Raw genomic sequence first — 19,122 nt, forward strand, 5'->3', positions numbered from 1 at the left:
ATTGATTTCTTCGTTCTGTCTTTATTTGTGCTATGAAGATTAAAGGAACAGCTAATGATATTGCTGGGACTATTACAAGCTCTAGTGATGGGGCAGAAAGGCCAGTGATAGAGCAGATAGATTAGGTGCAGCACGACCATGGGTGGATTCCAGTGCTGACATGCATGTATGTGAATTAGTGATTTTTATTTCCCTCCTTTTTGTTATGTTTTGTTTTTTTTTTTTTTTGGAATATTTTCCTCCTTTTTGCTATATATATGTCCTAGTTCTTACCATGATGGTGTGAATTGCAGAACATTCAGGGCTCTAATAGAGATTCGTATAATGATTCTGTTCCTGAAAAGGGCATTGGTACATCCTATGGAGGCAATGAATATGGCTCTGATCTTTCAAGGAATTCAGGTTTGGGTATTGGAAGAGCTGGTGGCAGGACCTCTGAGTTAGCACGTGACAAAGCTTGGTACAAAGCAGGCAGCAATGCTGCAGACATGATGTCTGCCCAAAGGAATGGTTTCAGTCTCAAGCGTAGCTTATCAAATCATGAAGCACCAAAGTCCATCAACTTGGATGAACATAATCAACCAACACAAACCATGACTGGCATAAAGAGTAGTGTCTTGTCAAGTAGCTGGAAAAATTCTGAGGAAGAGGGAGTACATGTGGGATGAGGTGAATGCTGGACTGAGTGAGCATGGTGCATCCAATGCCTCTAACAACTTGAGCAAAGAGTGTTGGACTGCTGATGAAGACAATTTGGTAAGCTTGCAAATGTTAAACATTAGAATCAAAGACTTCATTCACTGGCATTGATCATTTGTCTGGTCGTAGTCTTTATTCAGGATGTTGAATTCAAATGATATACTTGAGATTTTCTTGGTTGAATGCCTTTATTGGTTTATGCCTCAGAACGTAAGAGTTGGGTTTTAGTAAATTTCAGTTACTAATGTTTGATATCGCTGTTGGAGACAAGTGATCGGTTGCCTGGACCACTGGTGCCCCATCCCTGGTGAATTTTTGCAAAATCATTTGACATATCTTTTTAGGACCTGGAAAGGCCTTTCAAAAGTCAAAATAAGAGGACTTGTTTATATGTTTGGTAGAGTTGTACATTGAAGGTCAATATTCAAATAGCCACGAGTTTTTGTTGCAGGTGTTATTATAATATGGTCATTCATTATTATGTCTTGCTTGTAGATGGAAACGTTGTTTTGAGTTCTGTGAAGTATGCGGTGGATATAGCTTGGCCCAACATTTAGCTTAACTTACACCAGTCTTGCACTCTGTCTGTAGGCTACTCCACATGCGGGGAATATCTAAAAGTAACTTATAAGCCATTAAAAACCTTTGACTATATGAAAGATGTTTCAAGAGGTTGATTTTTCCCCCTTCATCGAATGATCATGTTATTGGTATAAATTAGCAGTTATTCATGCAATACCTAGGCAAAATAGGCTAGCCTATTACTAGTTCAGATGGCTTTGGTTGGTTGAAGAGTGATGACGTATCATTTGCTCATGTGTTAATAATGGGATTTAACCAGCATCATATTTTGATGAATGACATGGATCTAGGCTTTTGCGGTTGAATAATCTTTTTTCCTCTACTCGCAGGCAGTTGGAGGTCACCTTCAAAGGACGTTGCATGAAGATAGAGATGTGTCCACCGAAATGAAACGCACCTTTGGTCATCCTTGGAAATCACAGCAGCAGCAGTCATTTGATGAGCTGAATCGTAGGCCATGTCCTTCAGAAGGCATTGGATCTGCTCTTGGAAGGTTGCCAAACATTGTGAATTCTTCTAATGTCAAAATGGGAAATCGGCCTTTCTTGTCAAATGCCACATTAGGATCAGTAGGAACAGTGCGACAACAGCAGTCTCATTCTGTAGGAGCAGAGTCTCCTTGGGAGTCACCTTTGCGACAGCAGTCTCCATCACCATCAGTCAATGTGCCCCATCCTCATGAAATGCAGATCTTGGCAGAGCAAGACCATCCACAGACTCTTAAAACGTCTCAATTTTCAGGACGTTTACGGAGCCAAGATATTCGAGATTCATCATCTGTCCTTCCACGTAATGTTCAGGCTGGTAACTCTCAGAGATCACATCAAAAAGACTTGCAAGGTCCATTGTCTTCAGTGTCTACTTTTCAGCCACGACATCATAGTGCAGCTTCACAGCCACAGGATCTTGGTTCCAATAGTGAAGTGCCTGAGATGAAGGGAAAGATGACCCACTCTAAAGAAACTTCAGAGCAGTCAACTACAAGTTCTATGTTAGCTGCAGTTATGAAGAGTGGAATTTTTACAAGTGGTCAGCATGGCATAAGTTTCTTGGATAGGAGGAACCTTCCATCAAAGTCCGGGGTTCAGCCTGCCCGGCCAAGTGGATCATCTCCTACAACATCAGTTTCTTCAGGGCCTGGGGTTGCGTCTCCATCTCGATTAGGTCCTTCTAATGATGGCCTATCTACTCTGTCAAAAGAATCTCAAGGAAAGGTTGGAGCCCCATCAAGGCTGCCTGCGCTCCCACCAGCTTCCTCTACTGTGAGTAGTGCCTCAGCCAAGACATCAAGTGCCACTAATAATAAATCTGATCCAGTTTCAAACCTTTTAAACTCATTAGTTGCAAAGGGTTTGATTTCTGCAAAAACAGATTCATCTACTGAGGTGCCAGCTGAGGTGCTGATTCGATTGGAAGATCAGAGCCAAAGCATCACCACCAGTGGCACCTTGCCAGCTGTTTCAGTTACTGGTTCTGAAACTGTTCCTGTCATATCTACCGGAGATGATCAGCCTGCAAAAGGTTCCTCCAGCCAATCAACCCCTACAGAAATAAAAAATCTAATTGGCTTTGAGTTTAAGCCCAGTGTGATCCGGGAATTGCATTTACCTGTGATCAGAGAACTATTGGATGATTTCCCTCATCATTGCAGTATTTGTGGCCTTAGGCTTAAACATCAAGAACAATTTAATAGACACTTGGAGTGGCATGCTATGAGAGAAAGAGAACAAAATGATATATTGAAGGCCTCAAGGAGATGGTATTTGAGATCAAGTGACTGGGTTGATGGCAAGGATGAAGTTTCATCTGAGTATGAGGGTATTGATTCCATAGATTTACATGGCAATAAATCAAACAGAAGTGAAGAGGATGCTATGGCTCCATCTGATGAAGATCAGTGCTTATGTATGCTGTGTGGTGAGCTATTTGAAGATGTTTATTGTCAAGAAAGGGATGAGTGGATGTTCAAAGGGGCGGTTTACCTACCTGTCTCCAGTAGTGATAGTGAGACGGATACTAACATCAGTAGTGAAAGGGGCCCCATTGTTCACACTTGGTGCTTATCAGAGAGCTCCATATCTAACGTTCTTGCAAAGGTAAGGCATATCATCTGATAGTGGTGAATAGAATGGTCATCTTTTAATTTTGATTTTGGTATGCTAAGCTCTTTATATTGGGTGGAGCAAGTCCGCCATGATTGATTGCCTCAAAAATACATTCTGGGTAGGAGCAAATATGTTTTGGTTGGAAGATGATATTGGAATTTAGAAATTAAGGTCCTATTCTCTGTTCGAACCTTGCAAATGGCTGGCCTGGTTTTGTTGTGTTATAGATTTCTTTCCTTTGCCTTTGTGGCCGCTACTTTGTTTTCTATTGCCAGCTCGCCCTCATTACATGCTTGATTTATAGAGCCTTGTATGTTCTGGCAGGAACAGGATTAGGGTTTTGTTTTAGATCATCTGAGCAATGTTGTCGTCGTCAGAAGCCTTCAAAGAGTACTCAGGTTTACCCTGCATTTACTTGATTTTCGTGGCTGTTCGGTGCTAAAATGGATTGATGATTGCCTCTAACTGGGCTTAGAGCCATCAAACAAATTTTGTGCTTTTTCTTGCTTGCTTTCTTCTCTCTCGCCCTTCTTCTTCTTCTTCTTCTTTTTTTTTTTTTGCTTTTTTTTTTTTTTGGTCTTGTAGCTCGGGGGAAAATTTCATGGTATTCAATATATAAATGGCAGAAAGTTTTTGCAGCTCAGCTTGCCCATTGACGTGGTTGTATTCCTTTATTTTACGATGGCTTAGTGGATTTGCACTTTAGCAGCATCTGGTGCTAATACAAGCCAGAGCATTTGCAGCCATACTCATCACAATTGCCAGATGGGCCTCCTCTGTATCTCCCAACAGCAACGACTGGGCTTCCTGCCTTCTCCTGTTACCCTTTTCTTATTCTGTGCGCGCTCATGCGTGTATCTCACTTCCAGTGAAAGGGGCGAGGGGGCATTGATTCTGTGCTGGGATAAAATAATAGCTGTGTTCTTATCACCTAGCCTCAACTAACTTGTGTTGATTGGATTGTGGTCCTTTATCTTACGCAGAAGAGAGATTGTCGGTTGTGAATTTGGCTGTTTGAAGTTAATTTACTTGTATATGTGTTTCGTTTTTCATTTTTTATTTTTATTCTCTTAAACAGCTATAGTGTGGGTAGAAAATTGAGCCTGCTCTCTAACGAGTGAGGGCATCCGTCTATGCCTTAATGTTGCTGCTTTTTATGAATCCTTTTACCCGTCGATTCCCTTAATCTAGTTAAGAAACCTGCATTTAGCTTAGTTTGAATCAATGTTAGAGAACCACGCAGTATAACGGTGAGAATTTAAATGCATCCGTTGGGGGAAAAAAAGGAAAAGAAACTGAGACCTCCAATTTATTATGCATTCCTATCGTTGTTACCAATTATCTTAGTCCTCGACTGTTCGAATTGGAGTTCTTTCGCATAATGGGGGAAAATGGGTAACTTGGTGAAACTGAATCATGTCTGCACTGTGCTAGCTCCTGAGAAAAAAATATATCCGGTAATAGCACCAGGGTAGGGCTCCGCTTAACCGCTCTCATCAAGTTTTATCACAAATTTGAAGCTCGGAAACAGACAGATCATAAATACGGCTTGGACATTTCATCCTCATATGATACATGGGCCCAAAAAACAAATGTAAGATATTTCGTGGCCGTATTGGGACTCGTCTCAAGTTAACAGAACTGGGAATTTTAGAGCTAAGGTTTGTGCTTATAGGCAGGCTTGTGATGCTGGGTGTAAATGTAATCCAAGTGGGCCTCCGCAATCCTCCTCCTCTCACTGCATTCTTCATCCTCCTCATCACACTGATCTGATTCCACTAGCTGCATGATGTTGCACCCAACGAGAATAAAACATGCTAAACCCAAATAAAACAATCCGAATATGATAGATAAAATTGTAGAGGTTGAAGATGGAGCATATCTTACTTCGACATCAAATTTGAGCTCGGTGGTTGAGGCGGCATTAGTGACATCGATGGCCTTCCCTTCCTTTTCATCTGTATCAAGTTCGATCTCAGAAACCAGCCGACAAAAAGAGGAAAAACAACAAACACCAAGAAATCAAATTTTGTTTCTCAGTTACCTCGACTGGGTCGAATAAGACGAGCAGATGCTGAGAAATGAAAGAGAAGCAGAAGAGAGAGAAGGAAGCAGAAGAACACACGAAGGCCTGTTTTCTTCATTATCGGCTCTTGCCAGGTTAGAGCGAGACAGAGCGGAAGTGATAGAAAGTAGCAAAGATATGAGTCTGAAAAGGAGGTGGAAGAAAGGGGTTAAATAAAGGAGCAGAGGAGACAGTCACGAGGAGGCTCTGATTGGGGGAAGGAAAAAAAAAAAAAAGGAAGTTACTAGTTCCATTGGGGCCTACTAATTTTAACGTATGCTTTGGTCAACTCAGATGAGAATACAAGCGTCCATGTGACGGGAGCAAGAACGGCATCGCTTCATGCAGAGGGAAGCGTTTCTCTGAGGAAGAAGACAGACAGAGAGAGGAGGGATTGTCACCATCATGGTGGTCCGTTAAGGTGCTACAAAACAAAGCCAATTAAAGTGGGCACTGTAGACTTAAAAAGAGTTTACACGTTTTTGCTCTCTTCCTTTTTCTTGGTACTAAAATGAAGATTCTTAAGTTTGGAAAGAAAGGAGCTCATAAATACGCACTCTATTATGCGTCTAGTGGGTGTCCAGTCATCATCGAACTTTGCATCTGTGGACTGCCCACTGATCTTCCAATTTGATGAATAGTGCTTGTTATTTTAATAATAACGTGCAATAATTAATAGGCAATGATAAAAAGATGGGAAATTTTTTCCATTGTTAAAAGCTGAAGAAAGCCAGAACAATACAAGACGTGAGAAACCGAAATTCCTAAATGTACTCGAATCACAGAAACCTGCACCTAAACAACGAGGAAGAGAGCTGGCAAGTATATGCCCGCCGTCCACACTTCATGTTTTATAGATACTCACCGTCATTTGATTATTTTAAGTTGTTATTTTTCTTTCATCTGAATGAAAGCTGCACAATCATTTTCGAGAAATTTATCTGCACATAAACTATAATTATTTCGCACAAGAGACATTTGTATGCGTTGAATACATAACTCATTAGTCAGTAACTAATATTTTCCACATATGACGTTTGGTGCACAATTAATTTACTGACCCTTAGTAAAATAATGCATGCAGTGTTGTGATTTGGTGAGCGATTCGATGCTGAGCAAACAGAACAAATTAGTAAAAGACAAAAACAAGTTAGGGATGATGAACTGGGAATGCACATTTAGCTGTTCACATCGTAATGAAACAGTGTATTCTGATCCCAGCACCAGAAAAGAAGCGTTTCACTTCACTTCAAGTAATGTGGAAGACAGTGAAATCCACATGGCCTGCCAATAATCCCATCGACAGGTCATGATATAGAATTCGAACCCCTTTTTTCTTTGGTTGTTTGAAGTACGAGGTTTAGTTAAATGTACGAACAAAATTATAAGATTATTTTATGGAAACGACATTTCAAAATATCAAGATTATGCACCTGATGGAACCATGTGTGTGGATTCGAAGCATGTTAGGTTAATGCTAACTAATTGATGTTTTGCACAGCTTTTTTTTTTTTTTTTGAACCAGCCGTTTGAATGTTGATTGAAATGCCCTAACGACACATTTGTGGGATTTGATGAATCCCTCAATCAACTTGACCCAATTCAGGAACATCAATTATTGGACTATGATTTAACGGTGTTTAAGTATCTTTCTTTTTCTCCAAAAAGAAAAAAGTTTTTTTTTCGTCTTTTGAGTGTAGTATCAAACAATAATTAAGAGCTTGTAATTCGAAAGACGTCCTCAGGTTGCAATCCATGCAATGTAAAGGGGCAAGAGAGTATGTGTGGGATATCTGTGGGAACCCTTCCCAATGTGAAAGGGTTAGATAGGGTCGTGAAAATGTGTGTGGGTGTATGATATCTCAGGCATCATGAAGTGATAAGCAAAAGCAATTAAGCCCTTTCCACAACACATCCAAAACATGTTTCACCCAAAAACCGAAAAGTTCCAAAACGACCCATTGGGTGTAACATTGGATGCTGTGGGCCAGAAACCCAAACATGATAAATAAGAATCCCAACTTGGCACCAAAAGGGGGGGATTTCAACACTAACAAGAGTTGATCCAGTTAGTAAAAAGTCATATCATAATCCACAAGGTTACAAGTTTGAATCCTGCTGTCGATATGAGGACATTGTTAGTAGGTGATCTATAAGTACCTCTGTAAGAACTCTTTGAACCTAGAGGCATGCCCTAATCCTTGTAAGCCCCTGGGACCCAAATCACCTAAACTTTTGTATATCAGAAAATAATAAAGTATATTTGAAAATATTATTAATTTGATTTTTAAACATATCAATATTTGTTTATTTCAAATAGTACTCTATTTAGAATTAGATTATAAATATTCTATAATTTATAGTTCAAGAGAAAAAATTTTATCAGTAAATATTGACATGAAAATATTGTAGTAATGTATTATGTGTTTATGAAAAAATGACAAGTTTTATTTTAGAAGAGAAAAACATAACTTGGGAAAAATTATATTCCTCCGGTTCTAAATATAAGATCATTTTTGTAGTGTAAATTACATTACAAAAAAGATCTTATATTTAATACCGGAGCAATATGATTTAAACAGGGGTGTGAAAAGAGCAACGCGTGCAGCTGTTAGATACGAATGTAGGGATACAGAACCAGAAGGGCGAAGGAAAATGACAACAGCTGAGGCCAACAAAGAAGCAGCAATGGGCAGGATTCCGTGGTCGTGACTTTTGTCTTTAAGCCATCCCTCACAAAATTCGGATCTATCTAAAATCCCAACTTTAATTTCTCCATCATATCATCCCCACCCCTTTTCTCGTGATTTAGTGATGTCGCCACTCATGATACCGCTAATAATAGTAATACCTAATTATTTTGTTGCTTGGGTCTCTGTTTAGGATTTATCTTTTTCGAAGGGGCATTCATGTTCAGGCTCTTCGGTTCCTGAAATTAGTCATTCTGGGCGGTGGGGCAGGCACGTGACCTAACCGCGGCATGCGCATGCACTCTTTCAGCTCCCCGCGCGCCTCCTCAAAGTAGAGTCAGCGATTCAAAAAGACATGCCCGCATGTGCCCATACATGGGGCGTTGGACTTTTTGAGTTTGACATCGACGGAGTTAATTAGTGATTTACACACACACACACATATACACAACGAGTCAACCACATGCTAGCTGCCCCTTCATTATATAATAATGTTGCGCTGCCTTTTCACACTAACCTTTGGATTCACTCACTTTGAATCCGTAAAACCCTTCACCTGTGTCTCACAATTCATTTGTCCCGGTCCCTTCAATATTAGCACCCCCCCCCTCTCTCTTATTATGCTGCTTAGCTTCCAATAATGGCTGGTCAATCGTCAAACTTTTCGTCCTGTAACGGCAAGTTGGAACGGGCGACATCCATTCTGTTAGTGAAGAAAGGCGCAAAGTTCCTCCTCCCATCAAAGGTTTTCAATTCTTTCTAATATACTCCTCCGATCCTTATTATAAGACCCAATTTGACTTTTTATTTGGTCCTAATTATAAGACCCAATCCATTTTCTCTCTTATATTTATGTATTTTTTTCCAAGATAATCCTTCTAATAATGATAGTTTTAGCCAATATACTTAATTAGCAAGGATATTTTAGGAATAACAACACTTATTTATTATAAATAACTAACTTAACTTACTTCCTTAATCTTCTCAAATAAGTCAATTGGGTCTTATAATTAGAACCGGAGGAGTAATAAAAATTTTAGCTTTGTCCTGAACATAGTAAGAAAATTAACGAGGGACGCTAAGGCTAGTGGCTGGTAATCACTGACTAGTAGGAATATTTTGTTAAAAATGTCACGAATTCTCTCCATACAGACTACAAATGATTATTTTAAATATTTTGCTATGTTACGAGTTAATTTAAAATCACCTTATATTAGAAATGGGAATGAGTATTCTGGAGCATGTTATCAGTACGTAGCCTTGAGATTATAAATTTAAGATATCAGCACGTCCCAAAATCTTGACTTTTTGTCGGGGTGTTGTCTGGCTCCATTCTCCGTGAATTTAAAGACAGCAAGTCTGTAGGTATCTACTGAACCAAACCCCAACAGCACCGATGCCCCAAAAGGAGGGGAGGGAGGCGACATGAGATCTGCAAGTAGTTCCCTCCCTGTCCTGTTGCCCGAGTTAGTTCATCTATATGATACATACACGGTCAACCTCCCAGCACCCACTGATCCATTCATTTCCCGCCTAATTTTTTTAACTACCCACTAGTGAAATTCATTCACCTCCACTATAAACAATTGATATACCATGTGAACACATCTTGAAAGCCACCCGGTCGATGTGATATATACACTCCCACATTTTAATATTATATGCTCCCACCCAGTTGATTTGTACAAGATCTTATTTTATTGTTTTCAAATCCTAGTCACACCTAAGATCATTCAATATATAAATCACAATTAAGTGGACATCATCGGGGATACTTCTATTTATTTTTTCTTTCCATCTACTTAATTAAATTTGACTAGCTTAATTAGATTTTAGAAAATAATAACAGCTCACAGTCGACCTTAAAACCAAAAAGGATGGCCCGTGATCCCCATGCTTCTCCTTTCAATTATATTGATCAAACCAATTCTCGAAGATCTTTAATTGAGATTATGGGCATTCCCGCTTATAATTTGGCCACAGACTAACAACTGAGTGGAGGAATGATTATGATATTCTGTACCTGTCTCTTGCCAACCACTGGCTTTGCGTTATAAATCTCCCTAACACCACTCTCAACTTGCTTCACATCTATCTTGTCCACCAGCATGGTTCCGATTCGGCTCCCGTTCGCACCGATTATTTTGCTTCTTGTTATCTTGTCGGACACAGCGTGCCCGTGTCTTGCTGTCGCTTCCGACCAAGAGCTTCTGAAAGGCTTCTCTGCAACTCCACTCTCTTCAGTGACTTCCTTTCAACCTATTCTCAGCGATCAGTTCGGCAACTTCTCCCTGGGTTTCCTCCGTCTGAACCGTACCCAGCTTGCCCTCGCCGTCCTTCACATCGCTTCCTCCGAGCCTCTCTGGTTCGCCAACCCCACCCACCTGGCTTCGTGGTCCCAATCCACTCGGCTCTTCTTCAATGGTAGCCTGGTCATTTCGGATCCCGTAACAGACTTTTTGTGGTCAACTGCCACAAACGGTGACCGCGTGGTGCTTCTCAACACTTCCAACCTGCAAGTACAGAAGAACGGGGAGTCCGGCTCTGTTATCTGGCAGAGTTTTGACTTTCCCACTAATACCATCGTTCAGGATCAAAATTTCACGGCTCGCATGGCTTTGGTGTCGTCGAACGGGCTATATTCTCTGCGGATGGGAGACGACTTCATGGGTCTATATGCCAGGCACAGAGGAGGATCTGACGAGTTATATTGGAAGCACAATCCTTTGGAAGCTAAGGCCGAAATAGTGGAAGGCAAGGGACCCATTTACGCCCGAATCAGCTCCGACGGCTATCTGGGCATGTACCAAACAGGGACCAAACCGGTGGACGTGCAGAAGTTCAACAACTTTCAACGCCCGAACCCTCTGTTTCTGATGCTGCGCATAGAACCGGACGGGAATTTGAAGGGTTATTGCTGGGACGGATCAACATGGGTATTAAACTACCAGGCCATAGAAGAGATATGCGAACTGCCGAATCCCTGCGGTCCCTACGGTCTGTGCACACCGGGCGCGTCGGGATGCTCCTGTCTGGATAACCGGACGAGCTATTCACCGGGCGGGTGCATGAAGGAAGGGTATGGAGACTTATGCGGGGCAGGGATAGGAGAAGATAAGTACTGGGTTCTGAGGAGGAAAGGGGTGGAGCCGGCCCACAAAGAGCTAATGAGGTACGAGAGGGCGACGTCGGAAGAGGAGTGCGAGGACATGTGCAAGAAGGATTGCAGGTGCTGGGGAGCTCTGTACTACAACGTAACCGGGTACTGCTATGTGTCGGAGCATCCGATTCAGACAATGGTGGGCACAGGGGCGGAGTCCAAAGTGGGTTATTTTAAGGTCAGGAAAGATGCGGGGGATCAAAGGAAGCGAGTAGGGACGGTAGTGGGAATAGTGGCCGGGGTAGTGATTGTGGCGGGGCTGATCGGGGCGGTCAGCTGTGTGATGAGGAGGAAGAGGAGAAGGGGAGGAAAAGGGATGGCGGAGGAGGAGGATCGGGTAATATCCGGCCCGTATAAGAATCTGGAATCCGCAAGTTTTAGGTCGATCGAGATGAGCACCAGCCATTGACCTTTGACCCCCAGAAAAGGGAGAGAAAAAGAAAGATTAAAAAAATATAAATAGAGACAGAGGAGCAGGAGGAGCAGGCAATAATGGGAGTTAAGATGACGGAAGGGGTGACGCAAGCGGAGGGAGGAATTTTAAGTTGAGGGAGCTGAATTATTAATATATGGATGTTGTGTTTGTGGGGCTGGGTGGGACGTGCGCGACTGAATTCAACGGAGCAGTGGGGGATTGGTGACAGAGAGAAGCCAGAAGAAGGAGGCCTGCTCACGGTCACTGGGAATTCGTCAGATCCGAGTGGCTTCAGCTCCCATGGTGTTTTCGCCACTTCTCCATCCTTGCCTCAACCTTCCACCACACAACTTTGACTTGTTATGAGCTCTCCTCACTCAGTCACATGCATCCCCTTATTCCACTAACTACCCTCCCATAATTTTGTTCACCTCCACATTCTGACTGCATTTGTTCCCTTTTTTTCTATGTTTGTTATGATATTTGCCCGGCTTCAAAACAACCCAATCCTATATCAAGTGGCATTCAGTTTCGATCAATATATTACCATAATGTGTGTACGTCACCATTACAACTGATAACCTGTTTTAAAGCTAATAGAGCAACGTTCGTTGCTGTTCCATTAGCGCACACATATATTCAGCCTATATTCACAAGTCACGGCTTGGTTATCTGTTCAGAGTCACCTCATCAATGTCGGGTCATATAATTAGACCATGGACATACCTATATGATTCATAACTCTCTTCTTCATATATCACGTATATTATACATGTATATGTATATATTGTTTTGCAACGCTGTATCAATATTTTTTTTTTTTATGGTCACATGTATCTTTTTAATGAAAACAATCATATTTAAGACTCTATCGGATATTAAATGTAAAATTTGATATAAATAATTTTTTTGTTTAGCCATCAACAATGTGTTTATGGTCAACTCTTTCGGCCCAAATTCCTTTGGTCAATTTTAAAATTCAATAAACAATGAGAATCGGGCTATTTAAAGTTGGGCCCTACCTATGTATCTCGTAATGGGTTAACGTGGCCTGGTCAGGGGATCCAAGGGCCCTGGTTTTGTCTAATCCTATCGAGAGCACCAAAAGTGAAAACGTAAAAGGTCATGAACAACTAACAAGGGTCAGTCTAGTTAGTAAAGAGTCGGCTCATAACTTATATCTAAACTTTTTTGTATTAAAAAAAAAAAGGTCATGAACAGTGGGAAACACGGTAGCACCCGCATAGACACCCATATAAATTACATTCTTTCATATTGATGATCAAAATGGTGCTTATTTTAACAAAGTAATGATCTTCGGCCAAAAAAAAAAGGTAATGATCGAAATTTGAATAACGGATAAATTAACGTGGTTATTTGTATAATTTTTTTTTTAAAAAAAAAGGAAGGCTTTATTCCGTTCTAAATAACGAAAAATAATTTATAATTGAAATTTTATTGTTGTTTTTATCAAACATTAATATATTAGTAACTTTAAACAAAGAAGCATTAAAAAATAAATTTGAATCATCTAACTCAAATTCAAATTGATTTTGTTAAAAAAAAAAAAAAGGACAGCATATGGATATGGAGTTGTTTTAAGATGTACACCAAGTTTTTAATAATACGACCCGAATACTATAATACACATGAAGTTTAAGGGCGGGTTGAAGACCATATTTGAGGCGGTTCTGAGCGTGGTTTGCCCAGTTTATCATGTCAAAGTTGTGCTGGAATGAATTGTGGTTCAGGTATTCTATCATTTGAAGCAACATAAAAACCCACACCTCCTGTAACGAATAAATGCCGCGTCCGCTGCTTCCTCTTTAACTGCTGCAAGCTACCGTTATCATAAGAAACGAATATTCCTTTTCATTTCCCTCTTTTGCCGCCCCATAGTCTATAAAGTACTCTATTTTTATCTGCTGGTGATTAATTAGCCTGTTGAATCGTGGCATATAAGTTGAAAAAGACGCCTAACAAGGATCAGAAAGAAAGCCTTTGGTTCTTTTATTAAACTAACTAGAAATTTCTTCCCAATACACAAGTAACGCGTAACTATATATGATTAGATTTGAAATAAGTAAAATATCTTTATAAGATATATTACATATTTAATTTAACTAGGATATGTTATTCTGTGTGTATTTTTCGTCACTTCTTATTGAAACAATTAAGATATGTTTTTCTTACAAATTCATATTTTTTTGTGTCTTTTTAAAAATATAATCTTTCTTTTATAAAATAAAATAATAGAAAAGTAAGGCATATATATATGGATTGTATTCATGACCCCTCTTATTCAAGAAATTCTCATTTCTCTCCACCCCAAAATATCCTTCTTTTGCTGTGTATAAAATAAAATAATAAAAATAAGGCACATATATGTGGAGAGAGAGCATATAGGCATACAAATTTAGGTTATTCAGCCATAAAAATATTAGATCTATATAAAGTTGAATTGATTGAATTATTATTAATAACCCACTATAATTACATGAGAAACTGATGCAGGAAACAAAAGAACCCATGAAGCTGAAATAAATTTAGATAAAAAACAAAATATGAATCTATAACTCAACCCATTTTAAACATTAGCGGGTATTACAAGATTTCATAAGTACTACTTCCGGTTCTTAATATAAGATCTTGTTTAGCTTTTATTTTGGTATTAAATATAAGATGTCAATCCACTTTGTCTCTCATATTTACGTATTTTTTTTCAAGATAGTCCTTGTAATAATGATAGTTGTAACCAACACACTTGATCAGTAAGAATATTTTAGGAAAGACAATATCTATTTACTCCTCCGGTCCTTATTATAAGACCCAATTTGACTTTTTATTTGGTCCTAATTATAAGACCCAATCCATTTTCTCTCTTATATTTATACATTTTTTTCCAAGATAATCTTTCTAATAATGATAGTTTTAGCCAATATACTTAATTAGCAAGGATATTTTAGGAATAACAACACTTATTTATTATAAATAACCAACTTAACTTACTTCCTTAATCTCCTCAAATAAGTCAATTGGGTCTTATAATTAGGACCGGAGGAGTATTACAAATAACTAACTTAACTTATTTTTTTAATCTCCTCAAATTAATTAACTAATTCTTATATTTAGGAGCGGAGATAGTATATTAGATAGATTAGATAGATAGATAATCAATTTCTATGAGTTCAACGGATGCCTTTGCCTTGGTTACATGACATTGGCTCTATTATTACTTTTTCTGATGCATCGCCATATTCATCCATCAAAGACATAAATTCTGAGACATCGGCCTCCGCTTGTACTGTTCTTTTTCTTCTGTGCGGTGCTGGGTATCATGTGCATGTACAGTGGTGCGATAAGGGTTATGAATAAATGCAGATAGGAGGAATTGGGTAAGGATCAGTAATTTAGAACGTGGCAAGTGGTTTTTTGAATCATTTGTTGCTGCTTCTTGGTTACCTCAGCAGACATTTATGATCGCATTTGCGTTTTGATGAATTGCATGTGTGAACGATTCGTTTTGACCCAGCGAAAGTGATCACACGATGGCCACAAAGCTCGGTGTCCTCCTATCATACCGATCAACCACCTTCCGTGTGTGGAAGCCCCCATTAAATGCTCATAAAGTTAACGAGCATCATGCTTCCACTTGTAATGATAATTGTGAGGAACAGGGGGGAGTGAAGCCGAAAAGGCAGAGAGCACAAATTAGAAATCAAGATTAGAAGAGTTTACAAGTCATTCAATCTCAAAACATTATTTATCACTCAGACATTCATGTTTATAACCATGAGTATTTCGCTGTTAATCATCACTAGGAATTAAAAATTTGTGAATTTAGTTTTTAGTCATATTTCTCACGCAGTAATTTTTATATTACACTGCTTCTTGTGCGGCTGGTGTGAGTCAACTTACAAGAAGTGGTCGACTGCTCTTTGTTAAACACCCCTATTATCCACACAACTTGAGGGGGAAAAATACCCCGTATATCAAGGGGACAACTCAATTTAATTCATATGAAAACAAAATCAATTTTCAATTGCATCTCCGTGCACGCTGACGGAGAATTTTGAAGCTTTTTAAAAGCATGGTAATGTCGGATAAGATCAGAAGATCAGCTGATGAATGTTAATAAATGCGTTCATTCTCTAATTTAGTTTCTTGCCGCTCATCAGCTTCAAACCTTCTATCATCGAAATCTATAAATAAATGCTATTGCACAATAACGCTTTTTTTTTTTGTGAGAATAAATAAAGTCGTTCATTAGCCTCTCTCAATAGAGTCCGACCTTTGAACTCCCACTCCCTATTTAGGAAGTAGGATTTGTGCTTCCTACGTAATTCAGTTCCATAATATCACTTTTAAAAGCCTTGTGAATCGCAGGATACGAAAGGTGGGGATGGCCATTCCTGTTTCATTTCTGTCTATTGTACCCGAGGGAAAGGATCTGCTTTTGTCCCTTCATACCTTTGCAATGACTCGTGGATGAACAAAAAGGATGGGGACCGAGCTAACTTGAATGGAATAATATTTGGATATAAAAGGTTTGTTACTGTCAAAGAAACAATAATAAGACAAGGATTAATATTGGCAAGTGAAACCTCAATCATAGTCGTCTTTGGTCGAACGAGGTAAATTTGAAGGATGACATTACATGGCGGGACCAACAACATCACTCTCATCTTTTCACCATGGCCAATTCACCATCACCATCGTTATCCTGATCAAATGTCTGTCCCTGTCATCCCAATTCACATGTCACCCGGGTATCTATCAGGTTTAACCCTCCCTCCCCAATCTTCACGGTTCACACTAGTATACCAGAGCTTGCTGGTTACACGAACCCATTAATTAACATGATCAGTTTCCATAAAATATTCATTCGCTGTTATTAGTATTTTGAAAACTATAGTTAATGGTTAATCCAGACAAGTAACTGACAATTTTTATTTTTTAAAATAACACGACTTACTTAGATGATGAGATGGATGGATGGTGACCTAATTAGATTTGTGTGGGTGCGTGAACTGGCGAGGAAGGTCGGGGAGTTTCGGTTTCGTCAAGTATTTGAATTATCATAAATGGATGGTTAAATTGTATTTTATTGGAGCGACACGGATTTTCGGTTTCTTCCTTTTTATTTTTTTGTCTCTGGCTTCTGTTTCTCTTAAGCGGTACGCTGCAGAACAGAAAGGACATTCCCACATGGAAAATCTCCGAAGGAAGAAGGGCCCTGCTCTTTTTGTCATCTTCCATTAGTCCCTTCTCTCTCCCTCCTCCTCAAGAGTAACCCATTCTCCTACCTTTTTCCTCTGCTTTCAACTTCGATCCTGGGAAAGGAGATCGTATTTTACAATGAGAAGCATAACATCTTGTTACAACGAACACGCCGTTCGAATATCGGACTCATACTGTTCGGGGCCTTCAAACCAGGCCTACCTCTGTCCAAAACAGAGTCCTTCTGCTCGAGACTCAATCACCTGCACATACAGAGTCGACCTCTCCCAGCAAAAACAGCTTCTGATCACGCTTAATTGGACCAAGAAACTCATGGGGCAAGGCTTTTGCATAGCCATCAGCAACACCAACCCCACCTCGAGCGCCAATTCTCGGCAGCTGGTAAATAGCAAAGGCAACGAAACGTTCCAAATCCACGACTTCAAAATCCAGGTCCTGTGGGATCTCTCGGATGCTAAGTACGACTCAGGGCCAGAGCCAGCGAGTGGGTTCTACGTCATCGTTCTGGTGGACTCGGATCTGGGCCTGCGTCTCGGAGACAAGGAAGAGGAATCGTCGGGAGAAGTGGAAGCCAAGACGGGGGGGTCGAACAGTTCAATGGTTTATCGGAGAGAGCGTTTTTCTGGGAGTCACATTTATTCGACAAAAGCACAGTTCTGCGAAACAGGGGACGTCCACGAGATATTAATAAAGTGGGTGGTGGAGGAAGAAGGGTCCAAGACGAAGGGTCATGTACTGTGTGTGAGTATAGACAAGAAGACAATATTGGAAGTGAAGAGGTTGAGGTGGAATTTCAGAGGGAACCAGGTGATGTTCTTGGACGGGGTGCTGGTGGACATGATGTGGGACGTTCATGATTGGCTGTTCAAACCCAGCAAGAGGAGTGCTGTGTTTATGTTCAGGACAAGAAGTGGCATGGATAGCAGGCTATGGTTGGAGGAGAAGACTCTGGGGGCACACAAGGATGCACACAGAATTGGCTTCTCTCTGCTCTTATGTGCCTGTAACAATCCTGACTGAACAATCATCACACCACCCCTTCAATCCTCTTGTTCTTTTTTTTATAGTTCTTGTCCTTTTGGCTCTTCTTCTTTTATTTACTTGGCTGGCTTTGAAGAAGTGAAAATTACCTCCTCCTCCTTCTTGGCGTTCTCTTTTTTGTTTTAATACGTATTTTTTAAATATATTGTTGATGATATAGCTTTTGTGGTTGTCCTATGCTGTTCAGTTCAAATTTAAAGAATCGATAGGTTAGTTGAGGATCATGGGATTCATGGCCCTGCGCACTTGCTACATTAGGCTGCAAGACTTCTCGCTTTTACATTGCTTATGTGATATAGGTTCAAACCACACACCTTACGCCAATACACTCTCTCTCTCCATACTATACCACTCTGTTTCATTTTAACTTCTGGGCCTTCTCTCGTAATGTACTCTCTCTCTCCGCGCGCGCGCGCGCCCACACAAACACATGATACCTTTCTGGTTTGACTCCTGGGCCTTTTCTTGTGCTGTTGTGAAATCCACGAACTTCATTTACAATTGCTGCAATGTTCTCTGCTCGGCAGCTCTGTTAATTCATTCAGTTTCGGAACATATATGTCGCTGTAGCTGCGTTACTTTAGAAGTTTGTCCTCTCAGTTTAATCTGCCCACTTCTTTCCCAAAATCAAATCGTCTGAACTTAAAAGTCATATGGAACTCCAACCAGTATAGTCGAGCCAACTAAAGTCACCAAAACCCCGAAATTTTTTAGCCCAACCACCTATTTATGATTCCGACTCAAAACTACAAGTTAAATAATTACAGCTCTCTTTTATCCCTTTTTTTTTTTTTTTTACACCATGCACAGCTCTCTTTTATCCGAGCTAAGCTCAGATGATCTTTTTCTTTTTACTTCCGGTGGTTAGATTTCGCAAAGTTTTGCTCTTAACTTGAAGTCAATTTTACAAAAATTCGAACCCACCAAAATGTCCATGTTCCTGCCGACTCGTAAAAGGATGTCTTTTGATGTTGGCCATTGGCCACCCTTCTGGTCTCCCCACCCCACAAACAAATTTTTGGCTTAGTAATCTAGGGAGTCAATGCAACATTACTTAATCAAAGTAATGTTTTTTTCTTTTTTTCACGCATAAGTATTTCCCTGCTAAGCAGTCCTTTTTCGTC

General features: G+C 40.0%; 4 protein-coding genes across 4 annotated transcripts; 3 read left to right on the plus strand and 1 right to left on the minus strand.

The window, feature by feature from the left end:
- The first annotated feature begins 120 nt into the window (after positions 1-120).
- On the plus strand, positions 121-4,445 carry LOC114726034 (mucin-5AC). Its single transcript, XM_028912608.1, has 4 exons — positions 121-166; positions 294-756; positions 1,611-3,377; positions 3,711-4,445. Exons 2-4 carry the CDS (start codon positions 658-660, stop codon positions 3,720-3,722), a joined length of 1,878 nt encoding a protein of 625 aa, XP_028768441.1. The 5' UTR covers positions 121-166; positions 294-657; the 3' UTR covers positions 3,723-4,445.
- A 415-nt stretch (positions 4,446-4,860) lies between these two features.
- LOC114726028 (putative phytosulfokines 6) lies at positions 4,861-5,759 on the minus strand. Its single transcript, XM_028912600.1, has 3 exons — positions 5,431-5,759; positions 5,274-5,344; positions 4,861-5,168 (listed from the first exon to the last, which is right to left on the minus strand). Exons 1-3 carry the CDS (start codon positions 5,528-5,530, stop codon positions 5,043-5,045), a joined length of 297 nt encoding a protein of 98 aa, XP_028768433.1. The 5' UTR covers positions 5,531-5,759; the 3' UTR covers positions 4,861-5,042.
- Positions 5,760-9,618: 3,859 nt separating this feature from the next.
- LOC114726029 (PAN domain-containing protein At5g03700-like) lies at positions 9,619-11,740 on the plus strand. Its single transcript, XM_028912601.1, has one exon. The coding sequence runs from the start codon at positions 10,250-10,252 to the stop codon at positions 11,708-11,710; it is 1,461 nt and encodes a 486-aa protein (XP_028768434.1). The 5' UTR covers positions 9,619-10,249; the 3' UTR covers positions 11,711-11,740.
- Positions 11,741-16,895: 5,155 nt separating this feature from the next.
- On the plus strand, positions 16,896-18,177 carry LOC114726038 (uncharacterized). Its single transcript, XM_028912612.1, has one exon. The coding sequence runs from the start codon at positions 17,075-17,077 to the stop codon at positions 17,975-17,977; it is 903 nt and encodes a 300-aa protein (XP_028768445.1). The 5' UTR covers positions 16,896-17,074; the 3' UTR covers positions 17,978-18,177.
- Positions 18,178-19,122: the final 945 nt, after the last annotated feature.

Source organism: Neltuma alba, unplaced genomic scaffold (genome assembly GCF_004799145.2).
Source record: "Neltuma alba isolate B1F8T4 unplaced genomic scaffold, ASM479914v2 tig00012323_pilon, whole genome shotgun sequence".
Taxonomy (NCBI): domain Eukaryota; kingdom Viridiplantae; phylum Streptophyta; class Magnoliopsida; order Fabales; family Fabaceae; genus Neltuma; species Neltuma alba.

Excerpts from the sequence above, each read along its gene's own strand:
- LOC114726034 (XM_028912608.1), top strand. The coding sequence starts at position 658 with ATGTGGGATGAGGTGAATGCTGGACTGAGTGAGCATGGTGCATCCAAT. Across the intron at positions 757-1,610 it reads CTGCTGATGAAGACAATTTG|GCAGTTGGAGGTCACCTTCA; the intron begins GTAAGCTTGCAA and ends CTCTACTCGCAG.
- LOC114726028 (XM_028912600.1), bottom strand. The coding sequence starts at position 5,530 with ATGAAGAAAACAGGCCTTCGTGTGTTCTTCTGCTTCCTTCTCTCTCTT. Across the intron at positions 5,345-5,430 it reads TCTTATTCGACCCAGTCGAG|ATGAAAAGGAAGGGAAGGCC; the intron begins GTAACTGAGAAA and ends AACTTGATACAG. Across the intron at positions 5,169-5,273 it reads AGCTCAAATTTGATGTCGAA|CTAGTGGAATCAGATCAGTG; the intron begins GTAAGATATGCT and ends AACATCATGCAG.
- LOC114726029 (XM_028912601.1), top strand. The coding sequence starts at position 10,250 with ATGGTTCCGATTCGGCTCCCGTTCGCACCGATTATTTTGCTTCTTGTT.
- LOC114726038 (XM_028912612.1), top strand. The coding sequence starts at position 17,075 with ATGAGAAGCATAACATCTTGTTACAACGAACACGCCGTTCGAATATCG.